General features: G+C 40.6%; 1 protein-coding gene across 19 annotated transcripts in view; it reads left to right on the top strand.

Annotated features, from left to right (window-relative positions):
• MYO18A (myosin XVIIIA) overlaps positions 1 to 21,738 on the top strand; it is a 386,801-nt gene that overhangs the window by 127,073 nt on the left and 237,990 nt on the right. For 4 of the 19 annotated variants that reach the window (XM_073667933.1, XM_073667931.1, XM_073667919.1 and 1 more), the window contains exons 3-4: positions 14,217 to 14,351; positions 21,231 to 21,318. In XM_073667933.1, the coding sequence (XP_073524034.1) occupies positions 14,217 to 14,351; positions 21,231 to 21,318 (223 nt within the window). Of the gene's footprint in view, positions 1 to 558; positions 615 to 5,875; positions 6,584 to 7,044; positions 7,132 to 9,526; positions 9,602 to 14,216; positions 14,352 to 17,902; positions 17,972 to 21,230; positions 21,319 to 21,738 lie in introns of all 19 variants that reach the window. The other 15 variants (XM_073667936.1, XM_073667934.1, XM_073667922.1 and 12 more) reach the window with 9 other exon arrangements.

The following is a 21,738-nucleotide window of genomic DNA, read 5'->3' as shown; positions in this document are numbered from 1 at the left end:
AAATCTCTTAATCCTTATCTGTTGTAAGACCACCATACACAACGTTTTTTTTTACTATTTAATGTATACTGGGACCTTTATTGTCCTTGTTGGCGGAATACTCATTTGTCCGGCAGCGATCTCTCCCGAGTCCTCCGTACACAGGATTCCTCTTCTCAGCCGTGTGCTCCTGTGTTCTCTGGGAGAGCTGCTGTCAGACTCCCCTGGCAGAGGCTTTTCTCCCTGAGAACCAAAGTATCGGCCATCGGAAATCCGACAGGAGAGTCTGGAGGTCCCCATACACATTAGACTGCTGGCCAATGGCGGGTTCACCCAATGTTGGTCTAATGTGTATGGAGGTCGTTACTGAATCAATCTTCCTCATTCATGCACTGATATCTTTCATCAGGCTTTTCTTTCCGTGCTCCTCCTTTTTAGTTTTTGTTAGATATTTATTGGGTTATTAGACTGCTTCTTCTGCATGAAGGCTGTAGGATTGTCATTTTCTAATTTTTTTTACTTTTTTTTTTTGCATTTGAGAAGTGACTTTCCACCCTGCTCCTATTTTAAAACTTTAGGTTAAAGATGAAGATAAACCTTTATCAAAGAAAAAAAATGGAAGCCAGAATGGAGCTGTAAGTGTGATGCATGAGTCTGTGGGCTGTAGACAAATGTGGCCTTATGTAGTAGCACATTGATTTCATCACCGGGGCAGATGACCCAAAGTGATGGGTACCAACGTGTTACATAATATAACATGGAATGGTTTCTTTGATTTGTGGCATCTCTGTGAGAAGACCTTTTTATTTCACTTTGTAGCATATCTTGTATATGTAGCATGAATAATCAGGTATAATCACAGAGTGGCAAAGAACTTTCTCAAGGTCAAACCATGAATGCCGAAGAACCCCCTGTGTGAGAACGTTCTCTGGGACATCAAAGTGCTGGAGAGTTTCTGGCACAGTATGTTCCCCGGCACGGTCCCTTATGTGCTCAGTTTGCCTTTAAGACAATTGGTTTGGAATAATTCAGGTTTTCATAAAACCATTTTGGAAAATGTGATGCAATGCGGTTTGAAAATTGCCAAAGTCTCCTGTTATTCCACAAGTGCTTCCAAGATGACGCCCGTGATTAACCCACTGATGGCAGGGAAAACGTATTTGCTCTTATGGGGCTCAACTGTTTCCTTTCATGAAGGTCATTTTAGAGGCAGCACTGCAGCCATGCTGGACCTAAACTCGATGTCAATAGGTCTAGTGTCCCTTAAACCTATACATTTTTCTGATCACATTTATTGATATATTAGTTTTAAACAAACTGGGTTTTGTGTTCTGCGGATGTTCACAACTTTCTTAAAATTCCTTCCCCCCTCCCCCACCCCAAATACTAAGGCTTTCACGGTTCAGTCTGGCTGTCTGGGTTTTATGGATAGCACTCATAGCTAACATAATCTATGGGTTCATTCACATGTCCATCATTTATCACGGAGACCGGTCCGATTTGGATCCGAGTGTCGGATTAAAATCGTCAATTTAAGTCTATGGGTCCGTGAAAACAATCATATTGCATTCGGATGACATCCGAGTGCAGTTCAATTTTCATGGACTATGATATAGGAGAAGGTGCAGAAGCTTTTCTTTTTCTTCTTTTCTTCTCCACACATGAGGAAAACTGATGACAGACACTCCGAATATTTGGATCAGAATTTGATCAGTCTAAACTTTCTTGTACGTGAGAAAAATGGATGCGGCCTTACTGAGAAGATGTGTGTGGTTAGTATTTCACTTGTTAGGGTGCTTTCACATTGCGTTGAGGCACCCGTTCTTTGGCCCTGTCAGGGCTTCCATCCAAATTCCTCCAGTAAAACAGGATTTGGATATATTCTTCGACGGGGCCATAGACTATAATGGTGCTGGCAGAGTGAACGGAGGCTCTGTCATGCATCATTTTTGGATGTATACACCTGCTGTGTCTGTCCGCCTCCAGTAGGCGTACACTCCTGAAAATGATGTATGTTAGAGCCCACGTTCGCTCTGTCGGCACCATTACAGTCTATGGCTCCATCGGCGCATATATGTCTGAATCCCGTTTTGCGAGAGGTTCGGATGTAGGCCCCAATGGGGCCACTGAACTGGTGCCTGAACGCAATGTGAAAGCATCCTTAGAGTTGGAGTTTGCTCTTTAAGGGCTCATACTCATATGTGAGGAAAATGGACGAGTGCAATCTGATAAAACATCGGATTCCACTCGGGCTAATGTTAATCGATGAGTGACATCTCATCTGCGATTTTTTTTTCTCAGCTGAAATCGGACTGTGAAAAAAAATCGCAGCATGCTGCGTGTGGCCGCCTATCTGACGAGACTCACCAATGTTAGTCAATGGGTGCATGAAAAAAATCACACGGCACTTGGACCAAGTGAGTGCCGTCTGACTTTCATGCACCTTCTCCTTGAAACCCGACAATTCATCAGCCGCATACAGTTAAAACACAGTGATACCCGACAATATAGAATAGAGAGAATAGCTATACACACACAGAATAGTTAGATAGAAACATGTCGGTGACATATATAATTAGTACAGTGACGGAGTTGCTTACTGTACTTGTCATTTATTGTTAAATTAAAGAATTAAAATAATAAAAAAAAATAAAGAAAGAAATGGTATTGTGTCCCCCGTAATTTTATTCTCTAGCAAAGGTTAAGCAGACAGCTGGGGCAGATGTTTTTAGCCTGGGAAGTGGGTAATACCCACGGAGCTTCCCAGGCTACTAATATCAGACCGCCACTGTATACTTAGCCTTTACTGGCTATTAAAATGGGGGACCCCATGCACTTGCATGACACTCATCCGTTTTTTCAGTCCAGATATCGGAACGTTGTTTTTTCTCACATATGGGTATGAGCCCTAAGGCTGATTTTCCTTCAATAACTAGTGCCAGGAAATTGTTAGAATGGAAATCTCAGTACATATGTTGTACAGCCGACCATGTCTTTTCCTACCCTCTCCTCTTTCCATGCTGTCAGCCCTATAAGTGTATATTCACTATATGGACAGGTATTGGGACATCCACATATTACACCTTCAGGAGCTTATAGAACATCTCATTCTTCATCCATAGGCACTAAAGCAGTCGGCCATTTTCCCTTGATGCGGTGTCTATCTCCACAAAATATACAGCCGCAGGGAGACAAATCTATTAGCAGAGCACACCCAAGATACTCGAATAACACTCGAGCATGCTCGGATAGCACGTTATCCAAGCACTTTCATTCAACACTAGTGATAACTTTTAATCTAGACCTGGGCTAATGGTTGCTTGTCCGTCAGTTCTTCCTCCCAGTCTGTACCTTCTTCTCCACCATGTTCACCTCTGGCGATTCCCCTAAGAACAGAAGGATTGAGTACTAAATATATAGGACTTCTCCTTCTCACTTCATCGGTCGGAGAAGACTTGGGAGGTCACTACAGACATGAGATAGCGGAATTGAAGTTGGCGAGTCTGGTGGTTGATCTGCTAACGTGCACGGGCAACTTTAGTATATAAAGTAAATGTACTGCACTGGGACAGGAGCACCCACCACATGGCAATGAGTTTGGCAATGCTCGACCCTATAGGAGGTTTCCGTCAATTTCCGTTACAGTCACGGCCTGACAATAGCTTTGTATAATGGTTTTCATTGTGCACCATGAGTCCGGCCTTCACATCAGTTCACAAGTGCAATAATAGTGGGAATAGTGCAGCGGCTGGTTGTTCTCTTGGGAGGCATCCAGTACGTCTGCTGGGATAATTGCTGCTATACATATAAAATGATTTCAGACCTCGGTTGGCTTTAAATAGCAACAAGTCCGCAGAGAGCAGAACGCTCGCTGATAACTTTCTACTGCCATTACTTAAGTTGTTGGGTCAGTACAGATCTGTGAAATATATAATGTCAGCAGATTTCTATCACCGCTCCCATCCCACCATTCGCTGCTGCAGAGCCGTCCTTTTAGAGGCAAGATCTGGACAAAGCATTGCATTCTCCTCTCCTATTGATCGCCGGCTCTCGCACCCTATATACATAGGGTTTTTCTGTGCAGTGGACAATCAGAAACCTGAAAGGTATGGAGGAGTTGTATTAAAATATCATTGCCTTTATGGCTTAGAACTATGGGGGCTGGTAATACAATGATCTGCACTGTAAATAACGCTTTTATAGTGTATGACCGGGAACCATTTTGGGAGGGATGATGGAATAAGTGCCTAATAGATGGATCAGGTGGTGGTGGTGGTCATCCGGCTTTATTATAGTGACAGCTGGGGCAGCTGCTAGCCAATACCTATGGTGATGGCCGTATTAGGCTGCTGTTTGGGTCCTCGTTGGGTTTGTGGGTTCTTTGGAAAGCTCTGCTATATATCATGCACCCAGCCCTGCACTGCAGCTGTATAGTGACAGGCTCGTCGGCTGCTTTTACAGCAGTTCTCTGCACGTGAACACTGAAACCATAGGTCTAATTTCATGAACAGTCGCCTTGTTTTATGCATCGGGCCATATGGGTAGGGAGGAACACAGACTGCAGGTGCCGACTGTCTATGGTTTCTGTAGTCCTATGAGTAAGGCCAGTTTTAGACATCTGTTAGTTTTTGGTTTTGACAAAATACAGCAAAAATTTGTTTAGAATTTTTGCTCCGTGGTTTTTCTCGTGTGCAGATTTTTTTTTTCCAAGCCTCTCCTACTTGGTTATTGTGAAAAATAGCGCAGTTGAATGTCACACAGATACCATCCATGTACTGTTTCTTATTTTTTTTCTGTGGGCAGTCGGACTTGTGAACAAGCCCATGGACTGTAATGAACATGTATTCTATCCAGATAGAACATGTATGAGAAAATTTGGAAGTGGGATCTAAAGGGAGCCTTTTACAGACAGCAAATGAAAGGATAGTTGCAGAATAAAATATACCCACCATACTATATAATAGATATTGTACCTTGTCCGTGTTTTGATAGACCATGGCACTTTTCAAACTGTGAGCATTGCATTTCTTCATAGAGACCACCATAAGCTTAAAATGTAAAAAAATATATGCGTGTGTATAAATGTAACGATCTTGCAACTATATAGATGTGTAACTAGAATAATAGTAGTGTCCAATATAAGTTTAGGTAAATACTTCCCACCTTCAAAAACTTTACTTACCTGGGATCCAAAAATTCCTGCCATTTTTCTGAGGATTATGATTTGCAAAGCACATCTGAGCAGGGCTGTGGAGTCGGTAAGCCAAACCTCCAACTCCGACTCCTCAATTTCCATGACACCGACTCCAACTTTGATTCCATGACTCCCTCATACATGGCTCATGTTTAAGTGATAAATTTACTGTAGCACAGATTCATCTCAGCTAAAAGTCTAGACCCTTAGATCAGGAATAGGACAGACATTTATAGGACATTTCATAACTTTCCCAAATTCTTATGAAAAAATATTCCCCACAAACTGCATTGAACGACTGTACCCAATTTATTATATATTTTAGGAGTTGGAGTCGGTCCATTTAGACTCCACGACTCAGACTCCACAGCCCTGCATCCAAGCAGTGCTGTTTTGATCTTTTTATGGTCAACTGCGTAAAATAATACATCTTCTTAACATGTGATGTTATCTAGCAGTAATCATAGACTTTAGATAGAGAATCTAGAGGAACCTGACACATGATATTAGGCTTGGCATGAACTATAGGATTCGTCTAAGTAGGTCCGAGACCTTTATTTCTGGGTCCCCAAGTAAGTGATCTTTTGAATGATAGGTCAGAGTTTGGACACTCTTGTAAGGATGTTTTTGTCAATTCTGAGATTTGTATCGGAATACAAAAATTGCTTTTCTTTTTATATTATTTCTATGTTCAAAATGTAGTCTGAAAACTCAGAGAATGAGGGAGAGCAGCCTTTAAGCAATCCATCATCTCCAATGAACTTGTTCTCCCAAAACCCATTGAGAGCAAAAAGCCCAGAGCCAAGACAAAGTCCATTTAGGGTGAAGAGTCCGGAAAGATTACCAGGCCCTGTGCGAGTTACCAGCCCAGAACCGGTGCAGAACGGTGATGAAAATCTGGCTAATGCCATGCAGAGAGCTGGAATTCAAAAGTCCATGACCACAGAGACTGGTTCCGAGGAAGTTGGTACCAAAAAGAAAGTGGTGAAAGTGGTAAGAAAGATGGTTAGAAAAGTCATTCCACAGGAGGATACAGGAAGCCAAAATGCACCTGTCCAAGCACAGGAAAAAAGTCAACCACAGTCTCCCATTCCAAAGGCACCCGCCATGCCTAAAGCCGAGGCTAAAAAAGAGAAGGATGACATTTCAGTGGGCCTTACAAGCCTTATGACCAGGGGTAAAATGAAAGAACATAGACAAAGATTTAAGCTGCCTGAGAAGAAAGCAGAGCCTGCACCTGAAAAAGTGGCTTCACCAACTCCACCTGCAGAAAAAGCAAGTGAGAAGTCCATCAGTCCCAGCCCACCTGCCTCCATGGAAGAGAAGATCGTGGACATACCCTCAAAAGCAATTACTCCTGACCTGTCCAACAAAATGCCACAAAAACCATCTAGAGGATTTACACCTGAGGTATATATGTGTGTGCATGAGCAACACAATCCACCCACCTTAAAGGCTTCCCCAATTTGGATGACCAGAACTAACCATGCATGTGACCTGTGGGGAGTTCTACTTTGTTCTAATATATTAACTTTTTTTTATAGTGATTGTGCATGACTCAAATAGACCATTTTCTTTTATGCTTTTCGACAATGTATGTGTTTTCTGAGTTCTCTTTTAAAAAGTAGCTGTGAGGCGGTGGCCTTGACCCTGTGTCCATGTTAGGTTTGTGCTTTGGCTGCTAACAGAAAAAAACTATAGTTTGCTCCTCTTGAGATTTCATCAATACAAAATTGAGCTTTCAACCTAAAGTAGCAATGGTAGTAGAAAAAAAGGGCACAAACAATTTGCCGGCTGTGCTTGGCCGCTATGTGTTTCATAGCAGCAGAGTGAACTTTTTGGTTTTCAATAATTTTCCCACCTCCGCTCAGCAACCTCTGAAGAAGGGCATTGCACCGCCCAGATCTCAGAAGTCTAAGTTTACCCTGGGCACTCAAGAAAAAGGAATCGCAAGCAAGGTGTGTTTTTACTGATACCTCAGGACTTCTGGTTGAGATATGTTGGTTAATTTACCTAGTGCATCAAAAGTCAATAGCCTTGCCTCCATATTTTTTTAAGAAGCTTTGAAATGTTCTTGTGGCTTTTGGAAGGTGTTGGCCTTTACGTGCAGTGGGTTTACAGGTCTTGCTTCTTGGGGAAAGTATACAAATGAGCTTTACTACAGAAAGAAGAAAATGATCTTTCTAGTAAATTGGTAAATGTTCAAAGTATTCATGTCTTGAAACATTACTAGAGCCATCGACCAAACCAAAGACAATCTCTTGACTGCTATTGCAGAATTCTTGCCCCTCAACAGTAAAGAGCAGGGTGGTGGTTTATGAAAGACCTGCTTTAAAAGATAACTCTGGCTTGTTTTTTTCTGTTTTTTTTTTTTTTTTTTTATTTACCCCCTCTATAAGACCTCAGTAATACATGCACAGTATATTCATTAAAGTACTTGGTCGTTGCTGCCTTCTCCTGTTTACAGCACAGCTCCGTTCCTCTTCTGCACCATGTGAACACAGTTGTGGCTGGCTCACTCAAGTGTTTTTTTTTTTTGTGGATTGAAAGTCACTTTCTAAATATGCTCACAGACCTTCATTTGGGATAGCACGAACTGTCCACTGAGTGAGCTGGCAAGCAAATCAGAGATGTAGTCATATGGTTCAGAAGTGGACCATAGTGACTCTAGAAACTAGAGAAGGCAGCAATGGGTAAGTATTCTAGCTAGCAAACTAGTACCCACCTTTCTACTGAAGAGGAACAAGAACGAAAACAGTGCGATCAACAGATGAATGTTTCCATTTTTACTTACACTCCTAATCTTGTTTCAAGCCATTTTAATGGGATGGTCATTGACTACAGGGTAACTATCTATAGGCGGCAATAGAAACGGTGTTCTTATAGACTGGAACTAAATTGTAGATGTTAATGTGAAAAGCCTCATAAATGGTAAAGGTTTAAGTGTTCTGGAAATATCAGTGGTCAACATGAAGATAGTATGGCTGAGGATGTATGGTTAATAGATGGAATCTGTGTGTTGTTGGGACTTTGATTTCAAAATTGACAATTCTCTTTAAAAACCCATCCTGCGCCAGTAGACTTATTGTGATCTTGATTTTTCTTTGATCTAAAATTTGACGCACATTACATTTTTCGTCAGCTCTTGTCTACAAAATATTGTCCATAAAACACTTTCTTATTGTGTCATTTTTAGAATAAGTGTCCTATAGAAATGAGGAAAAAATGTTGGTGAAAGTGGTGATTCTATGGGAGAAGGGGTCTGGAAAATAGTTTCCTCACATGCTTAAAGCGGTTATCTAGTGAAGTCAAGTTATCTATCCACAGGATAGGTGATAACTTCTTGACCAGTGGGCTCCAAGCTTCTGCAATCAGACCTTTTTATCCCTGCTACAATGGCGCAGCATTGCACACGTTCGACCACCTTTTTATTCATTTTTTTCGCCACTCCCATTAAGAATAAATGGAGTGGTGGTAGGGCACGTACATTGTTGCTTCGTTCTAAGGGTTTGTTCCGAGTCTTTTTTCTGAGTTTTTGGATTGAAAACTCTCCAAAAATCCTCCTCAAGAACTTTGATTTCTGCTCTAAAAAACTCAGCAAAAAAAAAATACTGGAACACACCATTACACTGATAAAAAGTTTTTCTACTCTGCTGATCGGTACTGGTCCCAGTGGGCAAACCCCCACAGATCAATAAGTGATCACCTATCCTGTGGATAGATGATTTGCTTTGACCGGACAACCCTTTTAAGGCCGGCTTTTAGCATGATTTATCCTCTTCTCTACCTTCACGTGTGCGATCTCCAGTATATACTCAGGACACTGCTGTACCTGCCAGCTTCTGTTTTACATGGGTCTGCTTCATGATTGTTTTTCTAGTTACAGAAAAAACTCTTTCAATATTAGTTTGTACAACATATTTTGCCATTATTACAAATGTGTCCACTTTCACGTAGAAAACATGTTTTGTAATCTTGTGTTTGTCGTGGAACTTTAACTTTACAAACAAGTGCAGAATCCCAATGTAGTGATTTACCAGACGTCTCCATGTTAATTGCAGCTTGTGCGAGAACTTTTCAGGAATAGACAGGGCATGTTCATGCACAATATGTATTCGGTTGTAAGCAGCCTATGCTTGTCCTGTCATCACATGATGTTACACGAGCCTCTTGTCAGATGCAAGCATCTATGAAAGGTTGGGTCACCTGAAGATCAGGATCTGACATAGTAATGGGACCTAGGACTTTTCTTATTGTGTTGCATTGTCCTGATGACAGCTGGCGTACGCTGTATATAGTTGGGTTGTTCTCACTTTTAAATATACAAATAATTTATGCACATTTGACCTTTAGGCTACAAGCCCCGTATCCCAGCAGATTCCACCAGAGGAGGCCCAGAAACGTCTGGAGAGGATCTTCATGGCATCTGTAAATAAAGTTTTTGTTCTTGGGTTACTCCATGTTTCTTTGTGCTTGGTCATCTCTCTGTCTCAGCTTCTGCCTGTAGCTTTTTGAAGCTAATTTGCTTAATTCTAATATATAAAACACTGACAGTAGCCCTAGCAGAATTCACTAGTCCATGACCAGTGTCTGGAAGGAAGTTGTACAGCCCCTTTAATCTTGATTCAGTCTGAACACGGAGCTTTATACCAGGGATCAGCAACCTACAACACTCCAGCTGCTGCGAAACTACAATTCCCAACATGTCCGTCAGGAAATGCTGAGAGTTGTAGTTTCATAATTGGAGTGCCGTAAACTTCCTGCCCCTTTCTTGTACCTTTCTGAGCCCAATTGCTTTCCCTTGGTGGTGGGTCTGTGTTGAATAAAGAAAATGTGAAAGGGGAATTATTTGTTGGCAAAGAACTAGTTGTGTGAGTGGCCAGCCACGGATTTGCCATGACATGTATTTCTGATGTCGTATTTTTTTCTGAAGAGCGTCTATTAGTTTTTCTGTAGACAAAAAGCTTGACTGTTCATCATTGATCATTCCTTGTATATTTGCAATGCAGACATTAAAGCGTTGAAGAATTTGGTGGAGCCATCTTTTCATCCCCTGCTAAATTTATATATTTATACGTATATAAAAATAAATTAATTAGATCTATCTATATCTATATATCTATCTATATCTATATATCTATCTATATATCTATCTATATCTATATATCTATCTATATCTATCTATCTATATCTATCTATCTATCTATATCTATCTATCTATCTATCTATATCTATCTATCTATCTATATCTATCTATCTATATAGATAGATATCTATATAGATAGATATCTATATAGATATAGAGAGATAGATATAGAGAGATAGAGAGATAGAGATAGATATATATCTATATAGATATAGAGAGATAGATATATGAAAAAATTTGGGCACCCCTATTAATCTTAAGCTTAATGTTTTATAAAAATTGGTGTTTTTGCAACAGCTATTTCAGTTTGATATATGTAATAACTGTTGGACACAGTAATGTTTCTGCCTTGAAATGAGGTTTATTGTACTAACAGAAAATGTGCAATCTGCATTCAAACAAAATTTGACAGGTGCATAAGTATGGGCACCTCACCAGAAAAGTGACATTAATATTTAGTAGATCCTCCTTTTGCAAAAATAACAGCCTCTAGTCGCTTCCTGTAGCTTTTAATGATTTCCTGGATCCTGGATGAAGGTATTTTTGACCATTCCTCTTTACAAAACAATTCCAGTTCAGTTAAGTTTGATGGTTGCCGAGCATGGACAGCCCTCTTCAAATGATCCCACAGATGTTCAATGATATTCAGGTCTGGGGACTGGGATGGCCATTCCAGAACATTGTAATTGTTCCTCTGCATGCATGCCTGAGTAGATTTGGAGCGGTGTTTTGGATCATTGTCTTGCTGAAAGATCCATCCCCTGCGTAACTTCAACTTTGTCACTGATTCTTGAACATTATTGTCAAGAATCTGCTGATACTGAGTGGAATCCATGCGTCCCTCAACTTTAACAAGATTCCCGGTGCCGGCATTGGCCACACAGCCCCAAAGCATGATGGAACCTCCACCAAATTTTACTGTGGGTAGCAAGTGTTTTTCTTGGAATGCTGTGTTTTTTTGCCGCCATGCATAATGCCTTTTTGTATGACCAAGCAACTCAATCTTGGTTTCATCAGTCCACAGGACCTTCTTCCAAAAAGAAATTGGCTTCTCCAAATGTGCTTTTGCATACCTCAGCCGACTCTGTTTGTGGCGTGCTTACAGAAACGGCTTCTTTCGCATCACTCTCCCATACAGCTTCTCCTTGTGCAAAGTGCGTTGTATAGTTGACCGATGCACAGTGACACCATCTGCAGCAAGTTGATGCTGCAGCTCTCTGGAGGTGGTCTGAGGATTGTCCTTGACTGATCTCACCATTCTTCTTCTCTGCCTTTCTGATGTTTTTCTTGGCCTGCCACTTCTGGCCTTAACAAGAACTGTCCCTGTGTTCTTCCATTTCCTTATGATGTTCCTCACAGTGGAAACTGACACAAAAAGCTGTCTCAGCGATTTAACCTATCCTTCCCCTGAACAACTATGTTGAATAATCTTTGTTTTCAGATCATTTGACAGTTGTTTTGAGGAGCCCATGATGCCACTCTTCAGAGGAGATTCAAACAGGAGAACAACTTGCAAGTGGCCACTTTAAGTAGCTTTTCTCATGATTGCATATACCTGGCTATGAAGTTCAAAGCTCAATGAGGTTACAAAACCAAAAAAAGGGCTTTAGTAAGTCAGTAAAAAGTAGGTAGGAGTATTTAAAACAAGAAAATTATAACGGTGCCCATACTTATGCACCTGTCAAATTTTGTTTGAATGCAGATTGCACATTTTCTGTTAGTACAATAAACCTCATTTCAAGGCAGAAACATTACTGTGTCCAACAGTTATTACATATATCAAACTGAAATAGCTGTTGCAAAAACACCAATTTTTATAAAACATTAAGCTTAAGATTAATAGGGGTGCCCAAACTTTTTCATATAACTGTATATAGCCAATTCATGCATGTTTTTTTTTTCTTTAATGATTTTAATGGAGAAAGTAACAACCACAAAATGCAATAACGTGTCCGCGCTGGATGTGGAATGACTAATCTTCTTGCATGTATTTTCTTCTCTTTTGGGGGGGTGGGGGTCAGGAGAATAACTTTAAATAAGTACACCTCCCATCTAGTTGTTATCCTCTTAATATAGTGCAGTCATCATATTATATAGCACTGTATACTTACAATTGCTCATTTTGCCTTTCTATCCAGTTAATTCTTCCCTTTTCCATTAGGTCTATGAGGTCACGTGATTAAACAGACTAGCTGAATCCTTCTAAGCTCCATGTAGAAACAGGAGGTCAATTTTCCCTGTATGAGTCATGATCACTGCAAAGTCCCTGGCAGGGTGAGGAGGGAGCAGCTGGGTCAGGAGTTAAAGAGGGGAATGATAAATGCAGGGACATGAGACTTTGTATTTCTGCATAAAGCGGAGAAAAGAGAAGAATTACCTGGGTAGAAAAGCAAGATGAGCAATTGTAAAAACACAGTGCTATATAAAATTATGACTGCAATATATTAGGATAAAACCTTTCATGGGAGCGCTTCTTTAATGTCTGGTGTTTTTTTTCTCCTGATGGTGCATTTATTTTTTTCTGCTAAGTAACATTAACAAACACTTATCCTAAGATGGTTGTCATCCTAGTAGCGCTTGTGTTAACTGTTTCAATGTATTAGTGTTTAAAGTGGATCTGACACCAGCTTGTAAAATCCAGGACAAATCAAGTATAGCTAGAATGGATTTAAAGCGGATCGGTCACCAGTGGACAGTTTTTGCTATTTATTTTATGCCTGCTGCTCCCCTGAATATTCAATTTTTCTTTCTACATCTGCCATAAAGTTGCAGGGATATGGGCCTTTTAATTTACAACAAATTTTTATGGTCTTAAAAAGGGGATGTGGCTCTCAGGTTAACAATGTAGATCTATCTAAAGACACGCCCCAGAGTATCCTGTGAGCGCCTCCCCCTGGTGAAGACCATAAACATTACTTTTAATGAAAAGGACTATATCTCTGGAACCATATGGTGGGTTTAAAAAAGAAAAAGACGAAAAAATGGAACTCTTAGGTGAGCAGTGGAATTATCGTAAATTAAGCTTTGGCCACTTTTGATCTGGCTGCAGGTCCTCTTTCTTTTTATGACCAATTGGTAGTTTGTGTAATGTTTATGTACTTATGTTGTGTTTTATATTGTTTTCTTATAAAAACAAAATAAATAAAAAATATTAAATCCATATCTGTAAAATTCTCATATAAATGAGTTTACTAAAATTTACTAAAATTTCATATAAATGAGAATTTTAGTAAACGCTGCAAACCTATATTGGGCAGAGAAACTTTTAAAAAATGTATTGTTCAGTCTTTCTTACATGAATTTCCAAAGTAAGTACACCAGCCTAATCTGGTCTAAGATTTATTCAGTAAGGTTTGCAATTTATATAGTGAGAAAACTGTATCCCCAAAAACAAACCTCTCCGCGCCCTGGTTTACTCACCCTCAACGGGTTTAATGCTAGGTTTCCGCCACTGCCCTGGTGTTGGTTGTTTTTTGGATGTCCACAGCGCTGCAGCCAATCACTGAGCTCAGAGACTCAGCGCTGGACCTGTGGAGGGAGAATAAAACAAACATACGTTCGGTTTCTTACTAACAATTTTGCTTTGTGTGTGCAGTGAAGATGGCATTTTTCATGTATAGATCATTGAAGTGTTCGGTTATATGATGTGCACATTAGATTGGATCATGGCCGGCGGATCATCGCTTGGCTTCACCTCACTACTCACAATGCTTAATGTGAGAATGACTGGAGGCGAGTGTCGGTACCATACTTGTATGATGCCGTCAGTGAACACATTCTGCTATGCACTGCTGCTCTCTTGTTCGCCGGTGATTTCTTTTCTTTATGTGTCTGCTGCTTTTTTTTTTTCTGATTGTTTCTCTGATAGTTTGCTCTTTCATTTTCATGCTGCCATAGCTGGAACCAGCAGCCTCTGCTTCCTCTCCACTGAGCCAGGTACTGTACCCCTGCACACAGGATCTCTCTGCCGACCCAGCCTCGTCTTCTATCCACATCTGGGCTGGTGTCTGTGCGCGTGTGTCATGCTGGAGTGTAAGGCTCTATTCACATCTCCTTCCTCCATAACTAACCCCACTGTCCTCCACATCTCCCTGTGCATGTGGGCAACCTCACCCCAGATGGATGTTCTGCATGCATCGTCAGTTTGCAATTTGTGGCATGATTTGCAAAAAAAAAAAAAAAGGTCTCCTAAACATCTGAAATATTAGCTGGTGGTCATAATGTCTCAGCTCTGTGATTCAGTATCCCTCCTCCTTTTATTACTGCATGCTCACCTGGTGCCGCCCACCCTTTTAGTGCCGCCCACCCTTTTAGTGCCGCCCACCCTTTTAGTGCCGCCCACCCTTTTAGTGCCGCCCACCCTTTTAGTGCCGCCCACCCTTTTAGTGCCGCCCACCCTTTTAGTGCCGCCCACCCTTTTAGTGCCGCCCACCCTTTTAGTGCCGCCCACCCTTTTAGTGCCGCCCACCCTTTTGTGATTCTTGCTCTTAGATTGATATTGAGCTTGGGAAACCATTGTACTTTATGTATAGTAGTTACAATCCTCATCCATGGAAGGTTATGTCGTTATTTTCTCCACTGCGGGCATGCTGTCCAGTATTCCCATTGAATGATGCGGCTCTTCAGCTGTTGAATATAGTTTTACTGGAGTTTCCAGAGATTATATAAATTTGTTCTGGAGACGCTCTACTGCTCGTAATAATGCAGTTTGCAAATACTACTTTTTTTGTGAATTCCTTGCCTATGGGTGTACTAGAACCGTGCTAGACATAGGTCTAGATAAAATATTAAAGCTGGGTTTCCAATTGTTGATTGTCCTAAGGGCCCATTTAGATGGGCGACTGCAGATGTTAAATGACTGACTGTCTGCTTCATGCACGCCTGTCAGCAGTCATTCAATATCCTGTATATACGATCATTCTGTGTGCATAGAACTTCACATTCTTGGCAGCACATGTCCTGTTTGTTTACACAGGATCATGTGCAGCCGAGAACTAATATTTTTAAGCGTAATAATTGTCTCACCTGACTGATGAGCGTTTTGCTCATTCGTCAGGTGATTGCCAACTTGTTCAGGCTATGTTCCCACTTGTGTTTTTTTTACGTCAGAAATCTGCAGCAAAACTGATCTCTGGCAGGAAATCAGCTGCGTCTAAAACGCAGGTTTTGCTGCGTTTTTTGTGCTTTTTTTTCCAGCGTTTTTTTTCACTGTCCTTCTGTCTCTTTTTATGCATGTACGTTATTGTCTGTTGAAAATAAAAGAACCCCATTCTCTTTTGCCATCAAAAACCCTGAAAAAATTTACCTGCGTTTTTTTGGTGCGTTTTTACAGCGTTTTTTTTCACCACCCATTATTTCCTATGGGTGAAAAAACGCTGAAAGAAGTGACATTCTCTAGTTTCCAAAAACCCAACCAAGGCACAAAATACGCAGCAAAAAAAAAACCAAGATGTGTGAACAGAGAATTCTGGTTTCTCATAGACTTTGCTGGTGCTGCAAAATGCAGCTGAATTTTTGCATAAAAATCTGCAGCAAAATACGCTGAAAAACCCAACGTGTGTGAACATAACCTTAGACCGATTTATAATTTGTAAGCAAGTGCTCTTTCCCAATTTATGTATCTGTGTAAAAAGGATCTTGCATGTAAGCCCCATGTACACTTGTTGGATTTCACATGAATTTTAGCATGAATTCTATGCATAAATCCTTGTGAAATCTACTTCGCAATCATCAACTTATGCATGTGACTAGAGTTTCTGCAATTCTGTTCATATGCACAGGAACATTTTTGTATGGATAAAAAAAAATCTGCAACAGAAAGAATTGGTACGTCATCTATTTAAACAGAAATGCCAAGTGAATGGCAATAGGGCTAAACATTGTGCCAGTCCTCAATGCACCCGCAGCTAATCTGATATTGAATACCTAGAGTACAGTCAATTTATTATTTCGGCTGCCGAAACATATTTACACTATGTTCACATGTTGCGTTTTTGATGCTTTTTTTTTGCAAATTAAAAGCTGCTTTTTACAGTACCAGCAAAAGCTATGAGACTTCAGATATCTTATGAATTTGAAAACTGCAGCATGTCAATTCTTTCTTTCTTTTTTGTAGTGTTTTTTTTTTCACCCATAGAAGCAGATTACAGTGATACTTAAGCTTTCTTATTGCCATTACAGCCATATCTTTAGTTAAAAGACAAAACCCTGCTGACCGGTCCACTTTATATGGTACTTTTCATTAGATTCATTGCAGCCAGGGGTGTTTTTCTCTGGAACGCTACAGTGTGTAGGGGTTCTACTCACTTGGGTGCGTGGGGAGGCAAACTGGAAGCGTTTTCATTTAAATGTGTGTGTTCTATTTATTACAGCATAAGCAAAAGGAAAACAAACAGCCTTTAGTGCAGGCTAAACAAAGTAAACAGTCCTTTAGACAAAGTCTCTTTATAGCCAGTCCTGTGGGCACACAGGCTGGGTAGCATCCAGTACACTGGCTCAGTCTGGAGACACCAACACACAGGAGGCCTTCTCCCTCCATACACGGACCATGTGTCAAACAAAGGACTCCATTTTAACCTCCTAACCACACCCAGAGATGAGGTATATGGGCAGCCAGACCCGCCCATCTCTCATGGCTGCCCTTAACCTGGTCCCGGATGAACCAAACAATCCTCTTAGTGCTATGTGCTCTAGAGAAAAACTCCAGGATTATATCACAGATGACAACCATCTCTGTGACACACACCTCCCATAAACTATATGTCCCGTAGCTGCCTCACAAATGTTTCATAGAAACATAGTTTGGAAAGTCAGCTGGAGACCATAGGAAGAAATGAGACTTGTCTTGTGCAGACCACGGCTAACTTATTGCCGAACCGACCCAGTTGATTTGAAAGGTCTCTCTTTATGTATACAGCGGCTAGAAACCGGCCAGGGACCACTTTGGACTAGTCAGGTCTTTCCCTATGGTCCCTGATTGGCTTTTCAAACTTATCTGAAGTGGCACAGCATTGCAGAACAAGACCTAACTGGCTGTAATTGCGCAGCCAGGCCCTGGTTCCTGCTGCCCTTGGTTTGGATAATATGAATATAATAACAAGTACCCTTTTAAAATGAGATGTGTGAACTGGGCCTAAAGGGCCAACAACTGCTTTGTTCAATAACCAGAAATATTATCTCAAACCTTAAATAGGAGGTGAGCACATCTGCAAAAAAAAAAAGTTTTTTAAAAAGTCCTGAATCAGCACTTTGAACAAGCTAGTCAGACTTAAAAAGTCAATGAAAAGTACTATGGGTACAATCACTGGGCTTATCTTAAATTCTGCTGTGGAGTGTAATATAAGTCCTGTGATTGCGCTCATGGTGTTTTTGATTTTTGAGTAACGTCATCAAAATGATCCATTCTATTGACTTGTTCATTTTGGAACATCGGAGCACGCACACGATTTCTAGGAGTTTTGTAAGGTATTTATTTGCTCATGTAGTGTGAGAAGTATAGCGACTTCTACTTGTCTCTGACTACATGACTGGCCATGTGGTAGTGGTAGCCACTAATTAGACCTTGCTTTCCTCCTTCCTGCCAGTCGGCCTCTCAGGGTGCCACTGAAGAAGCCTCCACTTTACCTCTGAGCTCGCCCACTGCTCTGCCTCAGGTTGGCTGGTGATTTGCTGTGATGTGGATTTTTGTGTGTGGTTTGTCTTAATATATGCAATTCATGATGGCAGGTTCGCTTTCACATCTTCCCTCTCATTCTCCGTCCCTTGTGATGGTCTGATCATGGTGCTTCCATACTGGGCACTGAATAGAGCCAAGATGGTGCAGCCCAAGGAGAACCCATCAGTTGGATTTACCTTGCTTGACCACAACCACCTTTAATCAGCTTTTTGCCACCTTATCAGCATGGTTTAAGATACTAAATAATGTCATTTTAATCATGCATCCCATTTATGTAAATTACTATACTTATTTTTCAGCCTTCTGGGTGGTCCAGTCCCCGTAACAAATCAAGCAGTCTAGGTGGTAATCGTGGCTCTTTTTTGTGTGTTTGATGTTGCAAAGATGCTCCAGCGTTGCAGATATTCTCCTAGAAGACCACTCATCTTCCGGAGTATGCGCAGTGGAGCTGGGTGTATTTGATCCTTCTTTATCTGTATATTTTGGGTGCTGCAAGACTGAATCGAGGAGACTTGGTGCATACAGAGTGCACAAATGAAGCCAAGTCACGTACACCTTGCTTCACTGTGCTTGACGGTACAGCAGGACATATCAGGAGTACTTCTGTGATGTCAGATCTTGCTGGTGGCATCAATCAATCAATCATTGAATACCCTCAATGATTACACCATGGACTGCATGACTTGTCACAGGTGTTCATGACCAGTAGGAGGTAATCTGCATGCATCAGTGGCATGTTTAGAACATTGTCAAGTATTAAACTGTTTTTCTAAAATCATGATCATAAAGCTTTTAAAAAGCCGAGTATCATGATGGTGGTAAAGTGGAACAAAATAAACTTTTAAGGGTGTTCAGTCACCCCCAAATCTCAATTTAAATTAATCCGATTGTCTTATATGGGACTTGGCCTATATAGAAATAATGCCTGTAGTGTAATTCACTCTGACTTCCTTGTGCACAATTTTTTTTATTCGTTATGAAAATGAGGGTGTATGGTGCACCCTTGGTGTGGCCAAGCGTCAAATGCACCATTCCACATCTCATTTACCATCCCTTGCTGCCTTCCCCTATGTAGATTGACAGCACTCACTTGGCCAGAGCAAACGCTGCCTGAGTTGAAAACTTCACCTTGTATGCACTCACACCCTGATACTGCAGAAACCCAGCGGGTGAAGCAGACTTTCCTCTCTCCTGTGCTCACTTGTCTCCTGCACAGACAGTGTGCACTTGAGTCCTGCAGTGTCGGTGTCTATGCTTACACACGGCCTCAGCTGCATAATAAATAAAGCTCATTTACTGCATGAGGAAACTACACTACAGGCATTATTATCATAGGGACTATGTCCCCTGTATGACGATATGATTAGTTTAAATAGAATTTTGTGGATGACAGACTCCTTTTAAAACTATTTAAGGTCTTGCTACTGCTGAAAATTACCATATGGAATAAAATCACAATTCTTATGTAATATTAGAGGGCTATATAGGGCTGACGTATTGATGACCTATCTGTATGAGACTGGTGGGGATCCGATACCCGTCACCCTAGTGATCAACTTACTGAAATTCACTCCAGCAGAAGTCCGAACTAAGCAATGTATGAGGATGGAGAACTACATCCCTATACATCCCTTAGTGGCCACCATTATTGCCATTATTTTATTTTGATTTTTTTCACCCACCAACATGTTAAAATGTCAGTATATTGCTATTACCTTTTTCGCATGCCCTTTTTAACAGGAGCGTGTCTTCTGAAAAAGACCTATTGTTTAAGATCTATAGGGAAAAGACCTAATGTTATGTCTAATATCTTTAAACCTTTTTGGTAATTTTTCTTTTTTTTCTTTTCCTATTGCCGTCTACATCGAAAATCACCCCATTGGCCACTAGACCTAATTTAAAACTTCTCCTTCCTGTTGGGCAATCTGAGCATACTCTAATCTGTGTCATTGTGAAGAGAGAGGAGCAGGGTCATTCCTGACATCACCTATTGTAATGTGTTATCAGCTGAGTATAGACTTGTTATCTTTCATTTTAACCCTGCCTGTGATGATAATGAGACTGTTGAAAAGTTTCATTTTAAAACTTTATTTAAAAAAAAAATTTTTTAACCTAAAAACCTGATTTCAGCAATAGACCATTTTCTGACGACTCATTCTTTTAAATAGAAATAAGGATGTTCTTAAATTATTTATATTACTGTTGAGGAATATCCAGCTAAAAGAAGAAAATAAACAAAAAAGGACACATTACTCACCTGAATGATGACCATAGTGAAGATGAGAATTAGGGGTATGTAGAAGAACAAAGCGTTGTGCAGGTATTCCACATGGTAAATCTCCTTCTCCACCACAATGTTATTAGTATTATTCTCCGAGCATGGGAAATGCTGTTTCCTTCCCTTATGGACCACCTGCTGTCATGTTGTTTGTGTGATTTTTCACCTTGTTTCATTTGTTTTATTAAAATGCTCACATGACGTCCTCGCTGCTGCTTGTTTTTCTAGGTTCTTTTCTTTTTTCATGCATCTATTGGATAATTGTCAATTTGGTGATCTATGGGTTCTTGTAGCTTTAAATCGCTCTTCTTTGTGAGCTGGGCGTGAAGTTAAAGGGAGCACAAAATGACTGTTCAAACCTAGCACTTGGCCTGGTCAAGCAGTTCAGGGTATCCAACCCACCTACTTGTTTTCCACTTTTCCTCCTTGGTTGACAGTATGGATTTACAGGAGCCAGAGAAGTGATGAGATGAGGGTGGAAATCGATGGAAAACAAGTAGCTGGGACGGTGGACTGAACTGCTGGCCACACCAAGGGTGCATCGAGCACCTTTGCTAGGTTTGAACAGTCATTTTGTGCTGACAGACTTTCATTTTTTGCTTTGTCACAAAAAAGTTATATGGTTTTAAAGAAGTGTCAGCATACTAACCGGGAGTATTCGAGGAATAATGGTGTATCAGAATTTTACAACGGCTGAAATGTAATATTCTTTATCAGGTCACATTTTGACGCTTTTGTTTTTATGCTTTTTTTGTGTGCAGTGATGTTTGTTTTATAGATTGTGATATGTTCTGTGTTTGTCCTTTTTTGTTTCCCCCCCTCTCATGCATTAACCCAACCTTATAGGATCACGACTGATGATGGCTTCACCTCGGAGGCGGCCCACCTACCCGGAGGCGGCCCACCTACCCAGTGCAATCCAATCTAAATGACATTGTCTTCTTTTTATTTTTTTAAGGCGAAGACCGAGGAGCAGATCTCTGCAGAGCAGAATTGGTATGAGACTGAGAAAGTGTGGCTGGTTCACAAAGATGGCTTCTCTCTGGGTATGCGTCTTTTTAATATACATGCGTTTTATTAATAAAGCTTACACCCTGAAGACATTTGTCACAATTCAAGTTTGTTCTTCCCCTTTTCTAACATTTTGGAGAGTCCTTGTGGGATACCAAATACTCCTGGTATGAAATGATAAGAAAACTTGCCATCAGGTCAAAATGTGATTGTATCTCTTTCTTTCTTTCTTTCTTTCTTTCTTTCTTTCTTTCTTTCTTTCTTTCTTTCTTTCTTTCTTTCTTTCTTTCTTTCTTTCTTTCTTTCTTTCTTTCTTTCTCTCTTTCTCTCTCTCTTTCTTTCTTTCTCTTTCTTTCTTTTTCTTTTTTTCTTTCTCTCTTTCTTTCTTTTCTTCTTTCTTTCTCTCTTCTTTCTCTTTCTTCTCTTTCTTTCTCTTTCTTTCTCTTTCTTTCTCT

The sequence above is a fragment of the Phyllobates terribilis genome, unplaced genomic scaffold (genome assembly GCF_046119375.1).
Source record: "Phyllobates terribilis strain yellow unplaced genomic scaffold, ASM4611937v1 Scaffold_2__4_contigs__length_985480577, whole genome shotgun sequence".
Classification (NCBI taxonomy): Eukaryota; Metazoa; Chordata; class Amphibia; order Anura; family Dendrobatidae; genus Phyllobates; species Phyllobates terribilis.
This window is presented reverse-complemented; position numbering and strand designations above follow the sequence as displayed.